Source organism: Anoplopoma fimbria, chromosome 10 (assembly GCF_027596085.1).
Source record: "Anoplopoma fimbria isolate UVic2021 breed Golden Eagle Sablefish chromosome 10, Afim_UVic_2022, whole genome shotgun sequence".
NCBI classification, from domain to species: domain Eukaryota; kingdom Metazoa; phylum Chordata; class Actinopteri; order Perciformes; family Anoplopomatidae; genus Anoplopoma; species Anoplopoma fimbria.
In genome coordinates, this window is record NC_072458.1 from 18,389,511 (window position 1) to 18,410,358 (window position 20,848).

A 20,848-nucleotide genomic window follows, 5' to 3' on the forward strand; every position below is an offset into this window, starting at 1 on the left:
TCCTTAGAAACAAATCTGGGCTAACCATAAGAGCCTCTCCATAGAATGTCCTCTAGAAATGTTTTTTGTCATGGTGGAAACAATATCACTGTGTGCCTTTTAAGTGGGCCTCAACTGTATGTGTGTGTGTGTGTGTGTGTGTGTGTGTGTGTGTGTGTGTGTGTGTGTGTGTGTGTGTGTGTGTGTGTGTGTGTGTGTGTGTGTGTGTGTGTGTGTGTGTGTGTGTGTGTGTGTGTTTGGGAGAGTTTGTGCTCATGTTTCTGTTGCCTGTAATCCCTCCAGTAATACCAGATTCTCACATGACCTAGCTCACAGGTAAGAAGGCAATCTCTCCAGAACAAAGAACTGACACCCAAGGACATGTGTCCGTGTGGATCTGCTGGGACCCTCCCACACTAGACCGCTAGTGGAGAGCTACCGCCTCGTAATAGTTGCCCGTTGGTTAGATTGTGTGTTTTTACGCTTATTGAAAGACCATTCCTTCTCTTGGGTGAAAGTGCTTTTAAAGTGTTTGCACCCTCATCTTGGTGAGAGCTACAGGTTAACTCTAAACTGGGTTATTTTATTCTATTTCATAGGTATGGACAATTTTAAAAACAGCATTAAAGGAATACTTCACCCTTAAAATAACCATTTGTACATCAATCACTCACACCGCGTTACCATGAGTTCTTCTTAGTTTTCTTGCACGCCTCCATGGTGAAGAAGAAGAATAAAACATTTTCATTTGATTTAATTTAAAATATATTTTTTATTTATTTAAAGTCTGTTCTTTCTGTTTTCTGACTTGTGACATTTATGAGGAGCTGGAGACATAATATATAACATGCTGTATCCATTTTTAATCTAATGTAATATTTAAAAACGAATAGGTAAGAAAGTGCACGATACTAACATGATTGAAAGAAAACAGCTCAGGTGCATGATCCAGAAATGTTACACTCTTGATTTAAAAACCAGCACAAAACAATGTGAATTGCATTATTTATTTTTATTGAATTTGAAACCTGAGCACAAAAAAGTGTGTCTTCATTCATTTATGGTTTGTGAAGAATCTTCTGCAGTAAAAATCTGTTGCCACATTGGTAAAAATGCTCAAGAACTCAAAGGGTTTGTGGAGAAAAATACTGCAGAAAAATTCATTCAAAGCAAGTGAAACAAAAACTGAAGTTCTCCTTATCCATGTTACTCTTATTAATAAAATAGCCCACAGAGAAGAAAATCGTTATGCCTCTTCTCATGTAATTCAATGACAAACTAGGCATGAAATCAACAGTGCTATTTCATGGTTGTGTAATGCAGTAATACAATATTAACTGCGCTGTGTGTTGTTTCTCATTTTGTGCAGTATTCTGTATGCCGACATCGTGGGTTTCACCAGGCTGGCCAGTGACTGCTCCCCAGGGGAACTCGTTCACATGCTGAATGAACTTTTCGGCAAGTTTGACCAGATTGCAAAGGTAACTCAAGACAATCCCATCTTCATTCATAGGTCAGTCTTCACACACAAGAACAGTGTGGGTGCTTAAGTTGAATACATTCACAGCAGAAATGAATGAAACATTAGAAAAGAGAATTATCTGTCTGATTTCCTTTCATAGATTTGAATTAGTAAACCACGTAAACCATGAAAAACAAGCATCATAAACCCATTAACTTCTAGAGCATCCATGAATCAACCCAATATCAATCAGCCCTAACTATCTGAAACTACAGGATGGCATTTATAATCAAGAAATAATTAGATTTCAAGTTGCTATGAGAAACTTTTGACTAAAACAGTCTCAATATAACACTGATGCCTCTAAATGACCTACATAAGTGAACAAAACCATCAGCGAGAAGATGATTATTTTTTTATAGTTACTCTTAATTATTTTCATCTGTGCCTCCGGGTCCCATTCTCACAAAATCTGCCCAGAGCAGACAGTCAGACTTAGCTACAGTTAAATTATCGGTTTTCTAAAAGGACCCCCGTGCTCTGAAACAACTCCTCTTTTGTCTACAGGAACCGCAAAAATCATCACAAAATAAAGGTTCCTCGTAGTAGTTCTGATGGAGAAAAATAAGGATGTTTAGACCAGTGTGTTTTGGTTCACATTAAGTGCTTTCAGCGGATGTTACCTTGTATCCATAACAGTTGACCTTATTTGAATAGTGTGCACAAAATTGGTTGTTACAAAAAAGAGAGAGCAGGATCTGTCTTCTTCTGTCAATCAGATGAAGCGCGGCCTTGAAATGGATGATTTCTCTGTCCCGCGGGCAGCATCGGCCTCTGTACCGTACCTTTTTCAGAGCGCTGGTGCATGTTGACAGCCGCAGGTTGCAGCAGCGTGGGCTGGTCAGAGTGCATCTCGCGGTCTCATGGGTACTCTTGTTATTCGGGGTCTAAACAGTTGAGTCAGGCTCTCTTTGAGCTTCGTGTCCAGCAGCTCTGTCCTCCTGGCTGATGAAGCTGCCGTTATATAAACCCGGTCCAAAGATGAGCTGTTACACATCCCACATGTGGAATGAGAGCTAATGCATTATGTGTGTGTGGGTGTACGATTTTGGGCTTGATGGATGTGACTGTGTGTGTGTGTGTGTGTGTGTGTGTGTGTGTGTGTGTGTGTGTGTGTGTGTGTGTGTGTGTGTGTGTGTGTGTGTGTGTGTGTGTGTGTGTGAGGGTTGTGTGGAGGTGAAAAAGAGCCCGAAAAACGTCATTCTCTAAATTAAATAGTGAAGCGGTAATTTTAGAAAGATTATGGAGTTTGATGATGAATGTACACTTCTTCCTGTTAACCCCTAGTTACCTCTCTCTCTCTCTCTCTCTCTTTCAGGAGAATGAGTGTATGCGAATCAAGATCCTGGGAGATTGTTACTACTGTGTGTCTGGTCTGCCCGAGTCTCTGCCTCACCACGCCAGGAACTGTGTGAAGATGGGCTTGGATATGTGTGAGGCCATCAAGTAAAATACCAGATCTCTCTCTCTCTCTCTCTCTCTTTCTCTTTTTTTTTTTTATCTCTCTCTGTCTCTCTCACACACACACATACAAACGAAAACACAAACAAACAGGCATGTCAACAGATTGAGCAGAAGGAATGCCAGACTTGATTCCAGCTCTGTTTGAACTCCACAGTAAACACAATGTGAATTCATGATAAGCCTCCCGAATGAACAAACAACATTTTCAAACAAATGAAAAAGTATTCTCTTTGAGCTTTCCCCCTCTTTCTGCTCTCTGTCTCTCTGACTTTCACACGTATTAGTTTTACAGAACAATATGTTTAGCTTGCCGGCGCTGACCTTTAATCACAATCAGATTAAAGACGCCATTCGGTGTCGTCCACCTCTGACATTATGAAGCAGAGTCTGTATTTCAGTGCTGTTTGGGAGGATTTTTGACCCTGACTAGAATTAAATTCCGGGGGGAAATATATGACATATTTCACAAAATACAATTCTGGTTTCTGGCAGCTTTGGCCATGGCAGTCTGAACTGAAAGCTAACTCAAATACTCAACATTTTGGGAGATGCTTGGTTAGCCAAGAAATAGTTCCAGCTACTAAAAATTGTCTTTTTTTTTGTCGCCAGTACCAATTGTCTTCTTTTATTTTACATTCTTAGACAAAATTCTAATTTAGATTAAAGTGAGTCATCAGGTTAAATATGTCTTTTTTTAATCGGATCAACATGTGGAAGGGGGACTTTTGCATGCAATGTTTCTGTAAATTATTAGTAACTTATTCTTAACGCTAGTTAATCAACCGTCTACCCCTGCATCACTACTACACCACTGGAATTCAATGTTACAAATAGTATAATTCTGATTATGTTAGTGTAGCCTAATCTTTATCTGTAACTGTGCAAAAATACTGGGTTTAAACAGAATGAATAGACATGCACAAAAAAAAAAGGCTGAGCACCATTCTAACATTGATTTAGTATTCAAGTGTCAACATTATGAACAAAGCTTTGATGCTTTTAACTGTTTGGTAGAGCTCTTACTTCTCTGTTGTGTAAATGAGATACAATGTCTTAATTGTAATGGGATCCCCTTGAAAATGTGATAATTCGTCTCAAGGGCTTCATGCTGATACAATGAATTTGAGCTTTAAAGGTGTGTGTTTTGAACTTGAAACCAATCCAGGCTAACTGTTTCCTCCTGCTTCAAGTCATTATGCTAAGCTAGGCTAACCACGTCCCAACCCCAGCTATGTACTCAACTTTGTGATCGATTTGAATCTTCTCATCTCACTCTTGGAAAGAAAGCGAATGAGCACATATTACCAAATAAATAGTGAACCACTCCTTTAAAGATGAGCTCTGCTCTGTACTCTCTACAGGAAGGTCCGAGACGCCACCGGAGTCGATATCAACATGCGTGTTGGTGTTCATTCTGGCAACGTCCTGTGCGGTGTCATTGGCCTCCGCAAGTGGCAATATGATGTGTGGTCACATGACGTAACGCTGGCCAATCATATGGAGGCCGGAGGTGTGCCAGGGTAAGATATAACCAATTCTTCAGATAATGTAACACTGATCTGCTGCCTTTCAAGTCCTTGTAATTATTGTGCGGCTGGCGAACAGTTGCGAGAATTAGTTTGTAAAGCTGACAGGAAGCTATGCTTTGGGATTTGACTAACACGTCCTGCCCTCTGGGTGATTAATGTTGAGTTGCACTTAGCAAGTCAGTGAATTCCCATCTGCTCTGTGCAGTTCCATGTGGCCTAAAGACTAAGTGAGCTAGTCCCAGTGGCCAGCAGCGTCATAGTATCATTATCTTGAGTTGCAGTGGAGCGTTAGTGTCTCCAGGAGGCTGTTTTGGAGGCCTTTTCAATCTTAAAAGAATAAGGTAATCTCTATTTTCTGCTCTGAGATTTATCAGTTATCAATACGGAATATCAAAGCTCGGCCAGGCCAACATAAAAAAGTGTTCATATCAGTATCAATCTTGTAAAATCAATGTTGGATGAGCCCCAGTGAACCACCCCCTTAAATCCAAATATGAAGACACACCAGAGGGAAGAACGTATGCATGTCAGCACCAATAACAGGTGCAATCAACAATCAGCTGAAAATATCTATATTAACTTGCTTTACATCAGGAAATGCACGTTTACAGACTGAAATGGAACTTGGGATCTATGTCTGCTCTAATTCTACCCATGTTATAAACATCTAAGTCAATTACAGCCACTTCATTTGACCAATCAGCTCTACAGTTGTTATGTGGACATCAGCTCTGCCATCCTAGCACTGTAACAAGCATGGGAAAATTGGCTGGTGGTTATGTGTAAGCTACACAGAAAATAAGCTCTTTCTGGTGCCACCACATTGTCTCACTGGGCTGCTAATGGTTGTGTCTCCTCTTACGCCTGCTGAAAGGTATCTGAAAACCCTCTCTGTTTGCAAGGGTAACAAACAATGCTGAAAATGCAGACTCACATGTTCTTGTAAAAGTAAATAATGTGTTTGAGAGAGCTATTAATGGCCCAAGCTCTTAGCGTCTCTCATCATCTGTCCTCTTATCTCTTCCTGTCTCAACTTCAGAAGGGTCCACATCTCTTCTGTGACGTTGGAGCATTTGAAGGGCTCGTATAAGGTGGAGCCTGGAGACGGACTGTGCCGAGACTCCTACCTGAAAGAACATGGAGTGGTCACCTACCTGGTCATCAACCCCAAGGTCAGAACCATCACCTACATGGTCTTAAACATTCACATTAAGTCAGATAGCAATGCTGAAGAGGTTACTGTAACGATAGACTGTTTATAAGAAGTGGACATAGTCGTCGTGATGTCACCCATTGGTTTGTGTCTCGGGTTTTTGAAGATGGAAGTCGGCATTTTGATTGCCATTTTGATTTTGGCGGTCACCTTCTTGGTTTCTTGCAACAAGTGAAAGGAAGTGACCATATGACCAACGGTGGAGCAATGAAGAGACGCCATTTATAGCGTAGTAGCGGTAGCAACCTGTCAATCGTAAGGTAGCAACGCCCTAAAGTCTATCCTACTTTATGGTCTATTTGACTCTAAATGGGACCATCATTTCCTTAATGAACATCATGCTGTATTGAAGAAGACTGAAACTAGAGATTGAGACCATAAACTCATGTTTACAATGTTTGCTGAGTTGGGTCATTTTCTCAAAGACTTTTATACAATCTGACTTATTTTTGCAACCAGAGGAGTCGCCACCCGGCTTGCTTTTAGAAAGAATGCAAGTTTAAGGAACTTGGCTTCACATTTCAGAAACGGAGTTTGCCGCCTTATATATAAATCCTATAACTTAGGTAACTTAGTTTTGAGCCATGTTAGTGGTGTTTGTCTATGGATGGCAATGTTGATTATTCAGTCTGTCAGTCGGTGTACCACTTTGTTTCAGACTAAAATATCTCAGCAACAATCAGACTAATTTTCATACAATATTGTACTCAGCTCAGAAAGACAAAACGAGCCACCAGGTCAACCACTTGGAGGGGAATGCAGACTTCCAAAACGCATGACCTCCATGGCAAATCATCTCTTTTATGGCCTAATTACACCCTAGCGTCCAAATACTGTACCTTAAAGGGACAGTTAACCCCCCAAAGTCAAAAATACATGTTTTTCCTCATTCCTGTAGTTCTATTCATCAATCTAGATTGTTTTGCTGTGAGTTGCCAGCTGTTGTAGATATCAGCCGTATAGAAGTCCGCCTTCTCTTTAATATAATGACACTATATTGCAACTTGCAAAAATCAACAATGTCTTTTTCCAAAGATTATGACCCGGGTACTCAATATAATACACATACCTTGTTGTAGGCAGTTTTGTTTAGGAACTGTGGTTGAAAGAAAATAGTCACTACATGAAACTATTTTTTAAACTTTACAGATTAAGAAAATTCTCCAATTTTTTAAACTCAGGGTACTCGGAGAGTGCAGAACGCCGCCAAGGCTGTTTCCATAAGAGAAAAATAATTAGTGCATCCTCCCTGTTATTCAGATCTGCTCCAAAACGTAATTCTACCAAGGTTCTACCATGGCATGTGCATGTCTGAAAACATAACCTCCTTGGCCAAGATAATAAAATCCAAGTGGGGTCAAAGCTGAAAGCAAGAATATTTCTCTCAGTTCATAAAAAGTTGATGTCTTGCACAGGGCAGCAAATATATTCCATTCACTCACATATTATCCTACATGTCGTCATGTATGATCCAGTTTGAATATTCACATACAGTCATCAGTTTGCAGCATCACTGACTCCTTATAATATGTGTGTTTTTAGACATGACTTGGGTTTTAATGTACTTCATAGTAGATATCATGAGCTAGAATGCAAAAATACGAGGTTCTCTTTTCAGCACCATGGACAGCAACACTGCTTCACCAGCATTCCCACGCCACCTTCTCATCCCACCAAGCGCACAGTAGGCAGCTAAACAATACGACAAGGTCAAGTGTAGGGAAATAAAACGAGTGCACAATGAAATGGTGAAGGTATGTTATCAATTGAACAACATCTCTGCAGGTGTTAAGTCAGTGGCTTAACTGAGAGAAGATTAGGCTTGAAGTGAAGTCTCTTTTCACTGCTGGAGGCGTTGTGCAGCACCTCCAGTCAAACCGGGACGAAAAGGGCTGGTTAAGGACATTTGAGAGATCTGCCTCTTCTGGGAACTTTCTGCTGGGAACATCTCTATATAGAATATGTTACTGGCATCCAGTCTGTGCTCAATGTGTTTTGGCTTTGCAAACGAAAAAAACATGCTTGACAGTCCTCTGCCTTTCTAATCCCTTCAAAACTTGGCTAAGATGCACCCACCCCCTTAAATATCTGCACTAAGGCCTTCATTTTTCCTCCTTCGGGCATCCTTGTGTTCACTATCTGCCTGCTTCCATAGACCTCAGGGTTTTGTGTGGCATCTCCTTTTATGAAGAATTAAGGCCTTTTACTTTCTGGTGCATCTTTTGAAAAATGCAATCACTGACACAAAAAGCAGAAGCTTCTTTTCAGCATTGATTCCTCCAAATCTGATCCTTTGGCTCCTTTTTCGTTTTCCTCCTCTCCATCTTCTGATTCTTCTCCAGAGAGCTTGACCAAGGATTGATAGCTTTTTCCTTGAAGTCATTACATCACTTTAAAACACAGAGAGCAGATTCCCAACTCTGTAACAAGATATTCTAGAGTCTGTGTGATAGCAGGAGTATCAGATATTCATTGAACTGTAACCTAAAAGTTCACCTGGCCTTCATAAACGTTTCTAAATAATCGAGCATGTTTAGTTTGAAACTGTTGTGATTATCATCCATCAGATTGTCAGAAAGAGGACGTCCATCCATATGTGTGACATCTTCTATCCAAAAAACATATTTTGACACATTTGTCAGTGAACAACATGTTTCCGAGATCTCCTCTGCTGAGTCATTATAACTCCATCAGCTGTGGTTCAGTTTTACCAGCTGCGTCTCATTAGCTGCCCTTTTGATATCACTCTGCATTATATTAGTGCATTTCATGACAGATTGGCACTTTGCATGTTTTTCAACTTTTTTTCTGGTATCCCATTTTATGAATGCAACAATGAGTTGCAACACTTGATAAGAGAGACCACATTTACTTCTGCACTCCATGCAGACCTACTGTTGTTAAGTAAACCAGCAGTTTAAGGCCTCACTTACCTTCTGACAACACAACATTATTACTTTATAGAAGGTCTCTTCAAGATGTGAAAAGACGCTACTCTCTATCTTTTATTTACTGTAACGAAGAAAGCTTTCGGTATCAGATATTGGAAAAAGGCTGTGGGTGCTCAGTGACCTTTTTTTAGTAGGACTGAATGGATCAAGGACAAATGGAGGTGTCATCTCCACTGTCACTGTCATTGATTGTCACTGTCAGAGCGGTTCAGTACACCCGCAGGAATGAACAGGGCCATTATGGGTTTTCTTTTTCTTAAAATAGGCCTATGTGTCATGTTCGGGTCAGTCGCAGTACCTGTCTCTATCAGATTAATGGAACAAGGAACATTATCTGACTAATCCTCCAAGATGTTACTCCATTTTGGCATAAATGCTCACTTTCTCTGCTGTATTGCTTTTTGCCGGGCAACGTTTTTGTCAGCGGTAAAGTGATGTGGTGTTTTGTCAGAGAGAAGCACTCAGGATACAGTACAGACCAAAATAAAAGGCAAGCTGCACCGTTCTCTCAAATTGTTTTATGTAGCTCAAAACACTGACAGACAGGTTACGGATGTCAAGAGCTGTCAAATTCACCATAGTTCCCATAGTACCTGCTTTAGTTCTTTCTACTTTATCATCGACTGCTGTTGCAATGTTATTTTTTTCTACAAAGTTTCAATATCAGCTTGGTCAGAATTGAAGGTTTGTTCATGTGATGTTTGCAGTGAGTTTTGTATCACCAGGTTAATCTGCACTAAATGGTATCTTACATGGTTTCCCTGTCTTTCTTTGTATTAATAGCTTTTGGTCCCAGAAAAATTGTGTATTTTACTCCAAAAGATAATTTAAAAAAATGTACTATTGTTTTTTTAATGCTGCTGAGATTTACTTTTTGGGACAACAATACATTTGGGAAGATTGCAGGACATTTTGAAAACAATTTGAACAGACATTGCTCTCCTTAATTCAGTTTAACAAACCTCAGTTCACCGACAGGTTGCTTGCCGCTAGCTGTCTCCTCTGCTGCGACATTTTTGGATTAACCCAGAGGCTTCCAAGCCACCCACCTTGAGCTTGGAGAATATACATGAATATGTATCTATAATAAGTGCCGTGTGCATCTCTTCATGAATTAATTGCTTTTTTAATTTTCACAGTATTTATTTAGCACCTAGACCTGCTTTGTAATCAAAAAAGACTCACTTTGTACAATACGAGACCTTTCGAAACTGCCTGAATTTGATCGCAGTCTCAAATTGTTCAGGTATCAACATGAAAGTGTTAAAGTGAGGCGATGCAATCGTTTAATAAAAAATATCAAAGTCTTCCTCTTGCCAGTGAAAACGCAATTAAATTCAGCCTTGCTCAACTATAAACTCAGGGTTTTTTGCTGCTTGGTCTGTTTTGACCAGTGGTAACAGACTTTACTGGGTCAGTTCGCGCCTCGTTATCATCAATTGAGACAACAGTGACCACTGTTTCAGCAAATCTCACATGCTCTGACTCTGTTGGATCAGTCAACTCAAAACAAAATCACTTACGTCAATGACTGCCTGTGTCTTTCTCTATTCCTGTCATGGTTTACCCAGACTGAGAGGCACAGCCCTCTGTTGGGTGTGCGCTCTCGTTCCTCTTTGGACGGTGGCAAGATGAGGGCGTCTGTGAGAATGACCCGATACCTGGAGTCCTGGGGCGCAGCGAAACCCTTCGCCAACCTCCACCATCGAGACAGCATGACCACAGACAATGGCAAGATCAATACAACTGTAAGTAGGCTGCAATGCAGTGCTCTCTGCCTTTCAAACACACACACAGACGCAGATATCGGTCATTAATGGATCTGATTCATGTTTCAGGACGTTCCAATGGGGCAGTACCACTTCCAGAGGCGAGAAAGGTGAGCTGGGACTCTTTTGCTCTGTCTTTCATCACATCTACCGAAGCACTTTTATTATTCCGTCTCCATGTTTGAATCTGTCCTCCTCTTCCTTCGATCCCAGGTCCAAATCTCAAAGGAGAAGGTTTGAGGAAGAACTCAATGAGCGAATGATTCGCACCATCGACGGAATCAACTCGCAGAAGTAAGCGCCACGTCTGCTGCACATCCTATTTCTGCATCACTCTTGAACAATCACAGACACTTCAGATAAAGATCATCCCAGTACTAAGTAGTAGAAAAACAAAATCAGCATGTACACTCAGGTTAAGCACCTTCAGGAGTTCTCTGATTGTCGTACTGTTATTAATATATACTGAACAGGCATCTAGCATACGTAGCTACACCTATGAAATATAATGCGTCGTAATGCATAGATATCACACAAAATGATTTTGTATGTTGTCCGCTTAATCATGAACGAGGAAGTATTAAGAATGCAAAAGCCCACACAGGGTGGATGTGTCCAACAACCAGTGACAGCCAGTGATCTCCCATGTGAAACAAGAAGTCATCATTGATTTATTTGTCTCAAACTTGAGTACTTTAGTAAGGGCATTTTTATAGTTATTTGAAGCCAAACAACAATCTTTTCCTAAACCTAAACAAGACGTTTTGTTCCATTTACCTAGCTAATAGTTTCCTGTGAAGACGGAAGTTTATTTTGAAAAGACTGTGTTTATATAACGAGCAGAAATTGACACATGTTGTTTTGGCTTTTGTAGGAAAATGCACAAAAGAAAAATATATCATAGTAACTGTTGTATGAGGATATTTTGATACTGAAACATATTGACTCACAAAAAACTCTCGTTGACCTTCGTGATCAAATACAAAATCTCGGACAATCAAAGAAATAACTTAATGTTGTTCAAAGTGTGATTTTAGGGTGAAACCCATTTGTTTTAATTTTGTTTTATGACTTTGCGGTGGCGCTGCTCATTTGCCGACCTTGGCTCTAGTTGATTCTCTCCTAATTTAGTTGTGGCTTTTGTGGTAATTACATTTTCTAGGGTGTGGGTCTGAAGATGATTGACGGCGTCACCTGTTGCTGAGTAGAGCAATGTCCATGCTCCAGAAGTGACCCACGCTATATTTATATTTGGAAGTCTGCCAGGAAAAGTCCATTATAACTCAGAGAACTATGAATTGGAACGGTGCCAAGAAGGGGGGATTTGGCAAAGAACCAAAGTAGCAAAGATATGATAGCATTTTATTAATCCCAAAGGAAATTCTTGTGCCAAAGTAAGATGACAACAGAGGAAAGAGAAAAAAAAAAACCGATAGAATACAACGATAAACATGTATACACAAAAGAGTAATAAATATGTGTAAAATAAGTGTATGAGAAGTAATATTGATAACAGTGAAAAATAAGAGTCAGGTTAATGTAGTAAAAACATCTACTTAAACATGAAAAGTAAATCACAACATTAGATTAAAAAAGTGTAAAATAATGTGTAAAAGTGTATGAGAAGTAATGATAAAAAGTTTAATTGTGCATGATAATATAATGAGAGTAATATTGTCAATGACATTGAAATGTAATAAAAAGTTAATTTGCACATGAAAGTTATGTAAACTTAATGGTGTTAAAGTACTAAATATAGGGAAAAGTGGGTTGGAACTTGAAAATAAAACCTCCCACTGGGAGCATCTGAAAAAGGTATTTAAAGCCAGAACTTGGTTCATGAACCCAGCCTCCGTTTGCTGTATTTAGCTGTACTGGGTCCAGACCTCTGGATCCGCCCACTCCTCTGAGTTTGAGTGGAAACAGAGTGAAACAAGTTGACAACTCTGTCTGATATCAGCCAAGTATTTCAACAGACTCTGAATGATTGTGTCTTTTTTAATGACTTAGTCATTAAACGTTTAAGTATAGGAACTAAAGTGTTGAGAACTATGTATTTATATTATTATCTCTTAGGGCATGTGCAATATTTTGCATATATTTTCTACTGCGTCTCCGGTGCACCACTATACTGTCTCGTTTGGCTATGTGTTGTTTTAAGCTGATTGCAGATGTGTGCAGCCCAAGCAAATTTGCCCTTTGGGTACAATTCAATGATCATCCATTGTCATTAGGAAACACAGGGATGCACAAGGAATGCAGTTGTAACCCATTTGCAGCACAAGAAAAACAAGACAAGAAACAAAATAGAACAGTTGTAGATTCCTGGAGTGCATTTTTTGAACCTTCATGACGAAGAAATGTAAACATCAGCAACAAAAACAATTCTCTGGGCAGATATCATGACCAGCATCTTAACATTAAACATTCGTCATCAAGGAAAACAACGTCAATTCGTTTGAGCACCAAGCAAAATTGTATCTTATCAACAGCTTATTAACAAAAAACTTGTAAATTACGGTTATTTCTAACAATTGAGATTTCTTTCTTAATTCCTTTTCCGAGTGTACAGATTTTCACGGTTATTGACCCCAAAATAATTGCAATATCTATTTAACCATGTATTTTGTATTAATTCACTGAAAAAGAGAGAAATTGTATCTATTTTAAAATTGAAATAAGTTAAGAAATACTCAAAATTAAATTCCTACCTTTATTATTTGGCTCAATACAGTGCCATGAAGAATCATTTTCACATAAAAACCAGCCAGCTGCCTCTATACTGTATGAATCTGTCTGTTTCGATTGTCTCTCCAGACAGTGGCTGAAGTCTGAGGACATCCAGAGGATCTCATTGTTCTTCCACAACAAAGCTCTGGAGAAAGAGGTGGGCGAATGCACACAAAACACCTGCCAGCATTGTTCACTGTGCTTGTGTAGCTGTCAGTGAAGCAGAAGTCAGTATTAAGCCGAGTGAGCAACTATATAGGAGACAGATTGTCCACTGTATAATCTGTATTACAACTTTGTCTTCAGATTCCTGTATTCTCGTATTATATTCATCATTTTTACTTCATTCCACTCATAAGTCTGGTATGTTTATATACTGTGCATGCTCATGTTAATTCTGACTGTGCCTATGTTACACATCCTTTACAACTTTGTCCCCGATTTAAATGTTTTTTTGCCTTCATCCAACAGTACAGATCCACAACATTACCAGCCTTCAAGTATTACGTCACCTGCGCCTGCCTCATATTCAGCTGTATATTCATAGTGCAGGTCCTCGTCCTGCCCAAGTAAGTCTGCACCCCCTTTCACAGGATTTACATTGCACAGTCCCCTGTAGCATCAGCAAGCTGCAGCTGTGGAAGCGGGTGGAGGTGGTGGGGGGGGATGTGAAAAAGTAATTTGACACCAGCTGTCTCATCAACGGGACCTTACTGAAATGAAAGGAGACAGGGGAGCAAGAGGCAGAATGTTTAAAAAAACGAATGCAATGAAAGGGCACCGTGTCTGGCTGTGATTACAGATGAGGTGAATCAAAGTGTGTCGTCTCTTTAATGGCGAGGAGAGAAATTCACGGCCGTGCTAATTCACTGACTCTGGGAGCCAAAGGTGTAGTTCTGCATCTGAGAGGGCTATTGATTGTCTAATTCACCTCTCCCTTGCTCTATTTTTCTTGGATCCTGTGTGTCGCAGCATCGCTCCGCACATTGAGATGTGACATCATCTTTTTTTATGGCAGGGATCCTTAAATCAGCCGTACTGTGTTCCTCTGTAAAACATGTGATACATGAGAGAAACTGCACTACAGGGCACGTACAGTATTCTGTACTCTACCATCCACGGTTCTGCTTACTCAGAGGAAAGGGATTGCAGGTCTGAGGTAGAATACATTAGAGCCTACAATACATTTATAGCACTGGATGGTACTGCAGAGGGCCGAGGGGAGCCAGGAGGGTTTAGAGTAATATATGTGTGTGTGTGTGTGTGTGTGTGTGTGTGTGTGTGTGTGTGTGTGTGTGTGTGTGTGTGTGTGTGTGTGTGTGTGTGTGTGTGTTGCAGAACTGCTGTGCTGGGGATCTCCTTTGGCCTGGCCTTCCTGCTGTTGGCTTTGATCCTGCTCCTTTGCTTTGCTGGACACATTCTGGTGGGTTTGCATGGATTTATCTTGCAACACTTTCACGCATACACTTAGTTTGGAAAGTACATTTTCTTTTACTTTTGTGTGGAATTACTATTTGCGCAAGTTGTCTATATGCTGATGACAGAATCATTTCCAAACAGGTTGATATCATAGAGGGCATATTAGCGGTGGGATGAAATATTCAGACAGTAATATATTATATTAATTATTCTTGTGATATGCAATCATCGTGCCAAATATCAATATTTTATTAAATCATGCAGGCGCTCTAAACGGCTGTGTTGCGACCGAGGAAAATAAACTAGGTAGCTTTGCTAGTGTTAACAGGAAGGTGTAGTGACTGATACAAGCCCAGAACCTCCTGGGTCGAGGAGACTCAGACTCTAGGTCACATAAACAAAACATTACTACCATTTGTCTTGCAACAGTGAAAGTCCTGGGCTTTCAACCGGGTATATAGAGAGTTACAGATTTTTTTATCAGCGTTTTTTGTACAGTGGGAGGAAGTGGAGACCCGTTGTCCATCTTCATATACAGCGGTTGATATCATTAACCTGAACACTTTGAAAGATTTCCTGTAGAACTGCCTGCTACTTTATTATACATCAAAATATAAATTCTTTCCATTCTGAAGACAATTAAGACCAACCAACAAATAAACCTACAGGAAATTACCTTTGTCTTGTCTGTTAGGTATATATAGATAAGGAACTAATAATGGTATATCTACTTTATATGCCTCAAAAACCTACAATATTCATTCATTTTCTCTACATTTACAGAATGAAATGACTTATTGACTATCTCCAAATTTAGTCTCTTGAAGCTGTGTAAATCATAGCCATAGTCTTTTCTGGCTTACTGGTCAAGCCAGCCATCGTTTGTGAAAACCTGTTCAAGCCAACAGCAACTTGTGGTGTAACAGTAAAGGTGCCAGAAAGGACAAAGAAAGACCGAATAATCTAAAATGTATGACGTTTGATGACGTTTATATTTCACATTTTAACAAAAGAAATGGGAATGAGATTTGTCATATCAAAGTCGATATTCTTCTACTCGCTCTTTAAACACACAAACACAACATTTATTCTCCAAGAACCATTAGAAAATATAAAGTTGTAACTGATTCTTATCAAACAGCCTCACAACTCAACACTGACATGTTCTATATGTGTCAGGAGCTCAGTTATCTTTTGTGTTTTGCTGACCAGAAGTTTCCAACAGCATTATGCTGCAACTGTTGGAACACTGCAGCTGCAGCCTTTCTATGCAAGGTTTTTATGAGCTGATCTACCTTCTATTCTCCTTCGTACAATAGTTCATCCATCAAGACACTGCTGCTGTTTGTAATCCAGGTCAAGTGGAGGGATGGTTGTTATTAACAAGCTGCTACAGCTACCTGTCACAAGTGTTTTATGGACAATCAATACATGATGTCTGCCTATTTCTCTCTCTCTTTCTTCTCAAGAGAGTATTATCACCCAGTAAGGTGGTCACTTCTAATTAATGGAGACTTATCAATAACATTGGGTCTGCCCAGAATCAGGTATCAGCTTTGCGCATTGTCTCGATAAGAGCTGTGTTGCCTTTAGGACATTTACAATTTCTTCTTAAATATTTTGCTGGTACTTATTTCTAATCTAAAAAGACAGTTAATAATAATAATATTATTTGTCCGTTCACGTCTACGTTTTTTAATAAACATGCAAATTTGTCATTATGTAAAGTTAAATTTTAATGAATTTAGGAGAAATTACGGACAAAAATGGACAAATTAGTAAAATAAACACCTACATGTCAATTAAAGATGTTTTCTTTCCACTAGTCTGAAAGAAGACGTGTTATGGAAGCAGAATTACCCGTATACAAAGCTATGTGTCTGCCCGGGTCTTTCAAATTAAATGAAGCTTGTCCATATTTCATACATATGAGCCGTGGTCCTATACTTATACTGCATTTTTTGAATTAATATGCTTTAATATGTGACATGTAGAAAGAAGGACGACACTGCCCCCTGAGCTGTAAGAATGATGATAATAAATGGAGTGATTTCCACCTAACCAGTGTCTTGACATTAATTTGACTCACATGAGAGACCTCAGAGGAATGTAATAACCTAGTATTAGTATTAGTATTAGCAGAATGAATAAGAGGATTCACCCGATTTGTATAGTAGTAGTACTTCGTCCTCGTTCTTCCTGCTCTAATCCTTCCCTCTCTTTTCTTTGCGACCTCAGCAGGGAAGGAAGGGGTCCTTCTGCTCTCTAACCTGGTTTCCCACTTCCTCCCGCATCATCGTCACCAACAATCCCTGGCTGCGATTGGTCCTCACCATGACGACCACCGCTCTAATCCTTGTGATGGCCGTCTTCAACATGGTGAGCAGCCGGTTACAGGTTGCTGCATAGTTAAATGTCTCTTCGATTCAATTCTCTTTTATAATTATGACACCAAATATAACACTTTCGATGGTCTCTATACCTGCATAAAACAGTACTAGTGTATACATTATATGATTATCCCTCCACATAATCAACACAAACAAATATCAGTTTTTAGGCTTTAAAATGCAAACGTTATGTAAATCAGTTCTAGCTGCTGAGCCAGTTATGTAATCAACCTTTTTTTGTTTTGCTTGTTAGTTCTTCGTGGCGGACCCTGAAGGATCCATTGAGGACGTCCTGACAACTACTGCTCCTGTGAATCTAACCAATGACAGCCTGCTGGACTACCTGGAAGAAAACACGGGAGAAAACAAGTTCTACCTGCCAGTAAGTACGACAGGTAGAGGTCAACAACAGGAGAAGAAGAGGGTAAACGTCGGACCACCAGCATCCAGAAAAACGACTTAAATTAGTTGACAGTTATCTAAAACATTTATCTAAAACTGCAGAATTTGAGATTAGTTTTTAAATAAATGTAGCTTTCTTTACAGTGTATACAGTAACATTCAAGGAACTTCTTTAAAAACTGCACAGTGGTACTAATGTCTCCCCCTTTTTGCAGTGAGAGTAAAAACATAAACACTGCAGACATGTATTTTTAAAGTAAGCCTGCAGGTTAGCTTACTGCATCTCCTTTGCCCAAAAGCGTGCTCTCTTCAAGGCTTCCCATGCAAAAAAGTAGTACATTCTTTTCTTTCCTGCACCGTCCAAAGAAGAAAAACTACACCAATGGTGATCTTTGTTTGTCCTTGACGTCCATTCTTTTTTCTTCACTTTAATCCTTCCACTGAATGCAGACTTGCTTCTTTATCTGGATCGTCCATTCCAGAAACTTTTCTTGGATGCTTCTTAGGATTTTTTGCCCCTTCAGCTCCAGCTCCTTGACGTAAAAACACATCACGGTGCACCAGCACATTCAAAATACAAATAACTTTTCCTGGAGGCTCAATCAGCAGTGTGTGAACTCGTTTGTTTCCAGCCTCAACTTTTAAAAAGACAGATTTTGCTCACATGTTGGTGTGAAAGCAGAGTTTAAAATCCTGCTGCCGAGCACTTTACTTTAGTCTCTTTTTCTTTTGTACTTTTCCTTTATTTCTATATGCATCATATAAGAGTTAACATACTGAAACGACACATCAATGACATAACACATTGTATAGGGATTCCCTTCCTGGAGATATCTCAGGCACCCAATTAACCTCATTGTAACCCAACATGCAATTACCCATATGTTTACTCAGACACTTTATATTCACGTTGGAAAGCTCTGGAGATTAAAGATGAGAGGGTCAGAGGAAATATCAATTAGTTTGTAACTTCACCGTCACTTTACATGCACCTGAACACATCCACAGTCACATCTGTGTGGCTCTAATTACATGTAGAGACAGCACCAGTCCGTCTACTCACCTCCACTGAGATTACGTTAGGTTTTCTCCTTTGTCATTCTCGGTATCTGTAATATAAACCAGAGCAGTCCTTAGCTGGAGTTCGGCTCTCTTTCTTTCCATCTAATATAAAGTTTTTAATATTTCCCTCCACTGTTTGTGGCTTTACATTTCTCCAGAACACTGTTATCATCTTCTTTGGGATCAACAGCAACTCCCCAAGCAAATATGTCTATTTTTTGTTTCTATATCTTCTGGGGAAGGCTGTGTCTCTTAACCGTAAAATAAAAATGAAAAATTATTAAAAGAGACAGAATGTCAATGTTTTACATTTCCACAAGGAAACTTCTCATTCTTCTTCATAGCTGTTTTAAAGCTGTTAAGCTTAATTTCACACCAAGCGAGAAAAGATTGTGTGATGTTTGACATTGTCATCGTTGTCACCAGTTTCTCATACATCTAGGGGGATTCTCAAAGCTTTCATTCACTGTCCTGTTTATTCTTAATAAGCATGATAGAGGCGACACATTCTCACTCCCAACCCGTCAAAAACATATGCTTGGTCAGTGGCCCTATGACATTCTTCGTTCCCCTCGAGAGTTCCCGCCTCAGCTTGATACATGTATATAATATTTTCAAAATAAACTTACAACGTAGGTTTACTTAGTTTTTAGGGTTAACTTACCCTTAGGAAAGAATCGTGGTTTCTGTTCAAATAAAAAATGTAAATGTTTTTTACGTTACTGACGTAAGATAAGTACGGATGTAACGTAACAAAACTTTAATACGTCACTTGCTCTAACGGGCAAATAAGTTAGGGGAGTGAGGAGATAAGGCTTCATTACAGAATCATTAATATATTTGAAATCACTTTTAAAACTCATTTTTATACCAGCTTTTATGTGATGTCATCTTTCATTTTTCTTTTTTTTTTTTTAACTTAACTTAACTTGACTATTCTATTTGATTTATTTTCATCTATTGTACTGTTCTATCAGAGTTGAAATTTGACCTTAGTTTGTCTTGCTTTTGCTTTGTTTGTTTTGTCAAAGCTCTTTGTAAACTCTGTTTTTTAAGGTGCTAGATAAATAAAGTTATTAAAAATAGTATCATGTAATAACATGTGTTGGTTGACTCACCACTGTCAGAGCAGCATATTTACTGAAAGCACACAAATAAACCTACATTTCGATCTTTTTTTCTTACATACACATCAATGTTATCTGGTGCTTCGTCTCTGCAGAAAAGTTTTTGGTCACGTATCTTTTTCTCTCTCTGTCCCCAGTACTTCATCTACTGCTGTATACTGGGACTGGTGTCGTGCTCCGTGTTCCTGAGGATCAACTACGAGCTGAAGATGGTGGTTATGCTGGTTGCCGTGGTGATCTACAACATCATCATCCTCCAGACACACGCCTCCCTGCTGGATGGATTTAGCAAAGCGCTGTACACCACCGATACACTTGATAGGTACCCGCAAGCTGTACACACACACACATACACACACACACACTCCAATATAGGTAATAATTTAAAAAAATTTTAGGCCCACTTAAAGCTGTGGTAGGTATTATATTTTTGGCATCATCAGGCAAAAATTCCATAATAACAAGAAAGGCGTTCGTATTGGCTGTTTTACAAATGCAGATGTTTGTGCACATCTCTTCAGACGTTAAAAGCCTGATTCATCGTTGTATATCCTGCAGAAAAGTTGCTATTCTAGCATTGGTAACGACTGCCTACACTGCAAAGCAACCCAAGAAATGAAGAGTCAAAAAGAGAGTCTTACATTATTGGGGAAGTGTTAGGGCAGAGGGCTAAACTATGAGCGACATTTCTTTTCTGAAACATTTTGCAGAGATCTCGAACGGCTTTAAAGGCCCAAAAGTTTGCAAAGAAAGCAGGACAGGAGTTCTCAGAGAGTTGATGCAAGATAAGGGCATCGAGATCACACTCAAAATCGGGATGATGTTTTAAATGTATGATTATTTCTGGCACAGGTTACTTCATGAAGCGCGTACATATGCCCTATGTGATTGTCCAGTGGGAGGGGCTTAAGACAGAGAGTTGGGAGATTTATTTCTTGCTTTTTCCAGAAAACTGCCTGTCCTGAGGTAACACTTGAATTACAATATTCTGAGACGTCATTAGGGACTTTTTACCCAACAATGCCAAAAATAAATCCCCCCCCCCCCCCCGCTTCAAGGACAGTGGCCCCCCTCTGACCCTTCAGCCTTCTAGCATCAGTTGAGTGAAGCCCATTAAAACGACTAATGAGGCTGGACCCTGGTCTTGAGGGACAAAGAATCTCTGAGGTGCAAATATCCCCATATGATTGTCGATCAAGTGGAGCCCCTGGAGAGGAGGACGAGGGGAGGCCGAATGAGATGCAGCAGTTGGTGTTTATGGAGCTGAATTAATTTCTCACATTTGACTGAC

At 39.6% G+C, this 20,848-nt stretch overlaps 1 protein-coding gene across 4 annotated transcripts in view; it reads left to right on the forward strand.

The window, feature by feature from the left end:
- The window catches only part of LOC129097035 (adenylate cyclase type 2-like), a 52,579-nt gene that overhangs the window by 22,709 nt on the left and 9,022 nt on the right, over positions 1-20,848 (forward strand). For 3 of the 4 annotated variants that reach the window (XM_054605722.1, XM_054605724.1, XM_054605725.1), the window contains 13 exons: positions 1,349-1,460; positions 2,820-2,947; positions 4,327-4,485; positions 5,534-5,666; positions 10,230-10,406; positions 10,497-10,537; positions 10,641-10,721; positions 13,245-13,314; positions 13,629-13,726; positions 14,496-14,580; positions 16,815-16,955; positions 17,220-17,348; positions 19,695-19,879. In XM_054605722.1, the coding sequence (XP_054461697.1) occupies positions 1,349-1,460; positions 2,820-2,947; positions 4,327-4,485; positions 5,534-5,666; positions 10,230-10,406; positions 10,497-10,537; positions 10,641-10,721; positions 13,245-13,314; positions 13,629-13,726; positions 14,496-14,580; positions 16,815-16,955; positions 17,220-17,348; positions 19,695-19,879 (1,539 nt within the window). The remainder of the gene's footprint in view (positions 1-1,348; positions 1,461-2,819; positions 2,948-4,326; positions 4,486-5,533; positions 5,667-10,229; positions 10,407-10,496; positions 10,538-10,640; positions 10,722-13,244; positions 13,315-13,628; positions 13,727-14,495; positions 14,581-16,814; positions 16,956-17,219; positions 17,349-19,694; positions 19,880-20,848) is intronic. The other variant, XM_054605723.1, reaches the window with a different exon arrangement.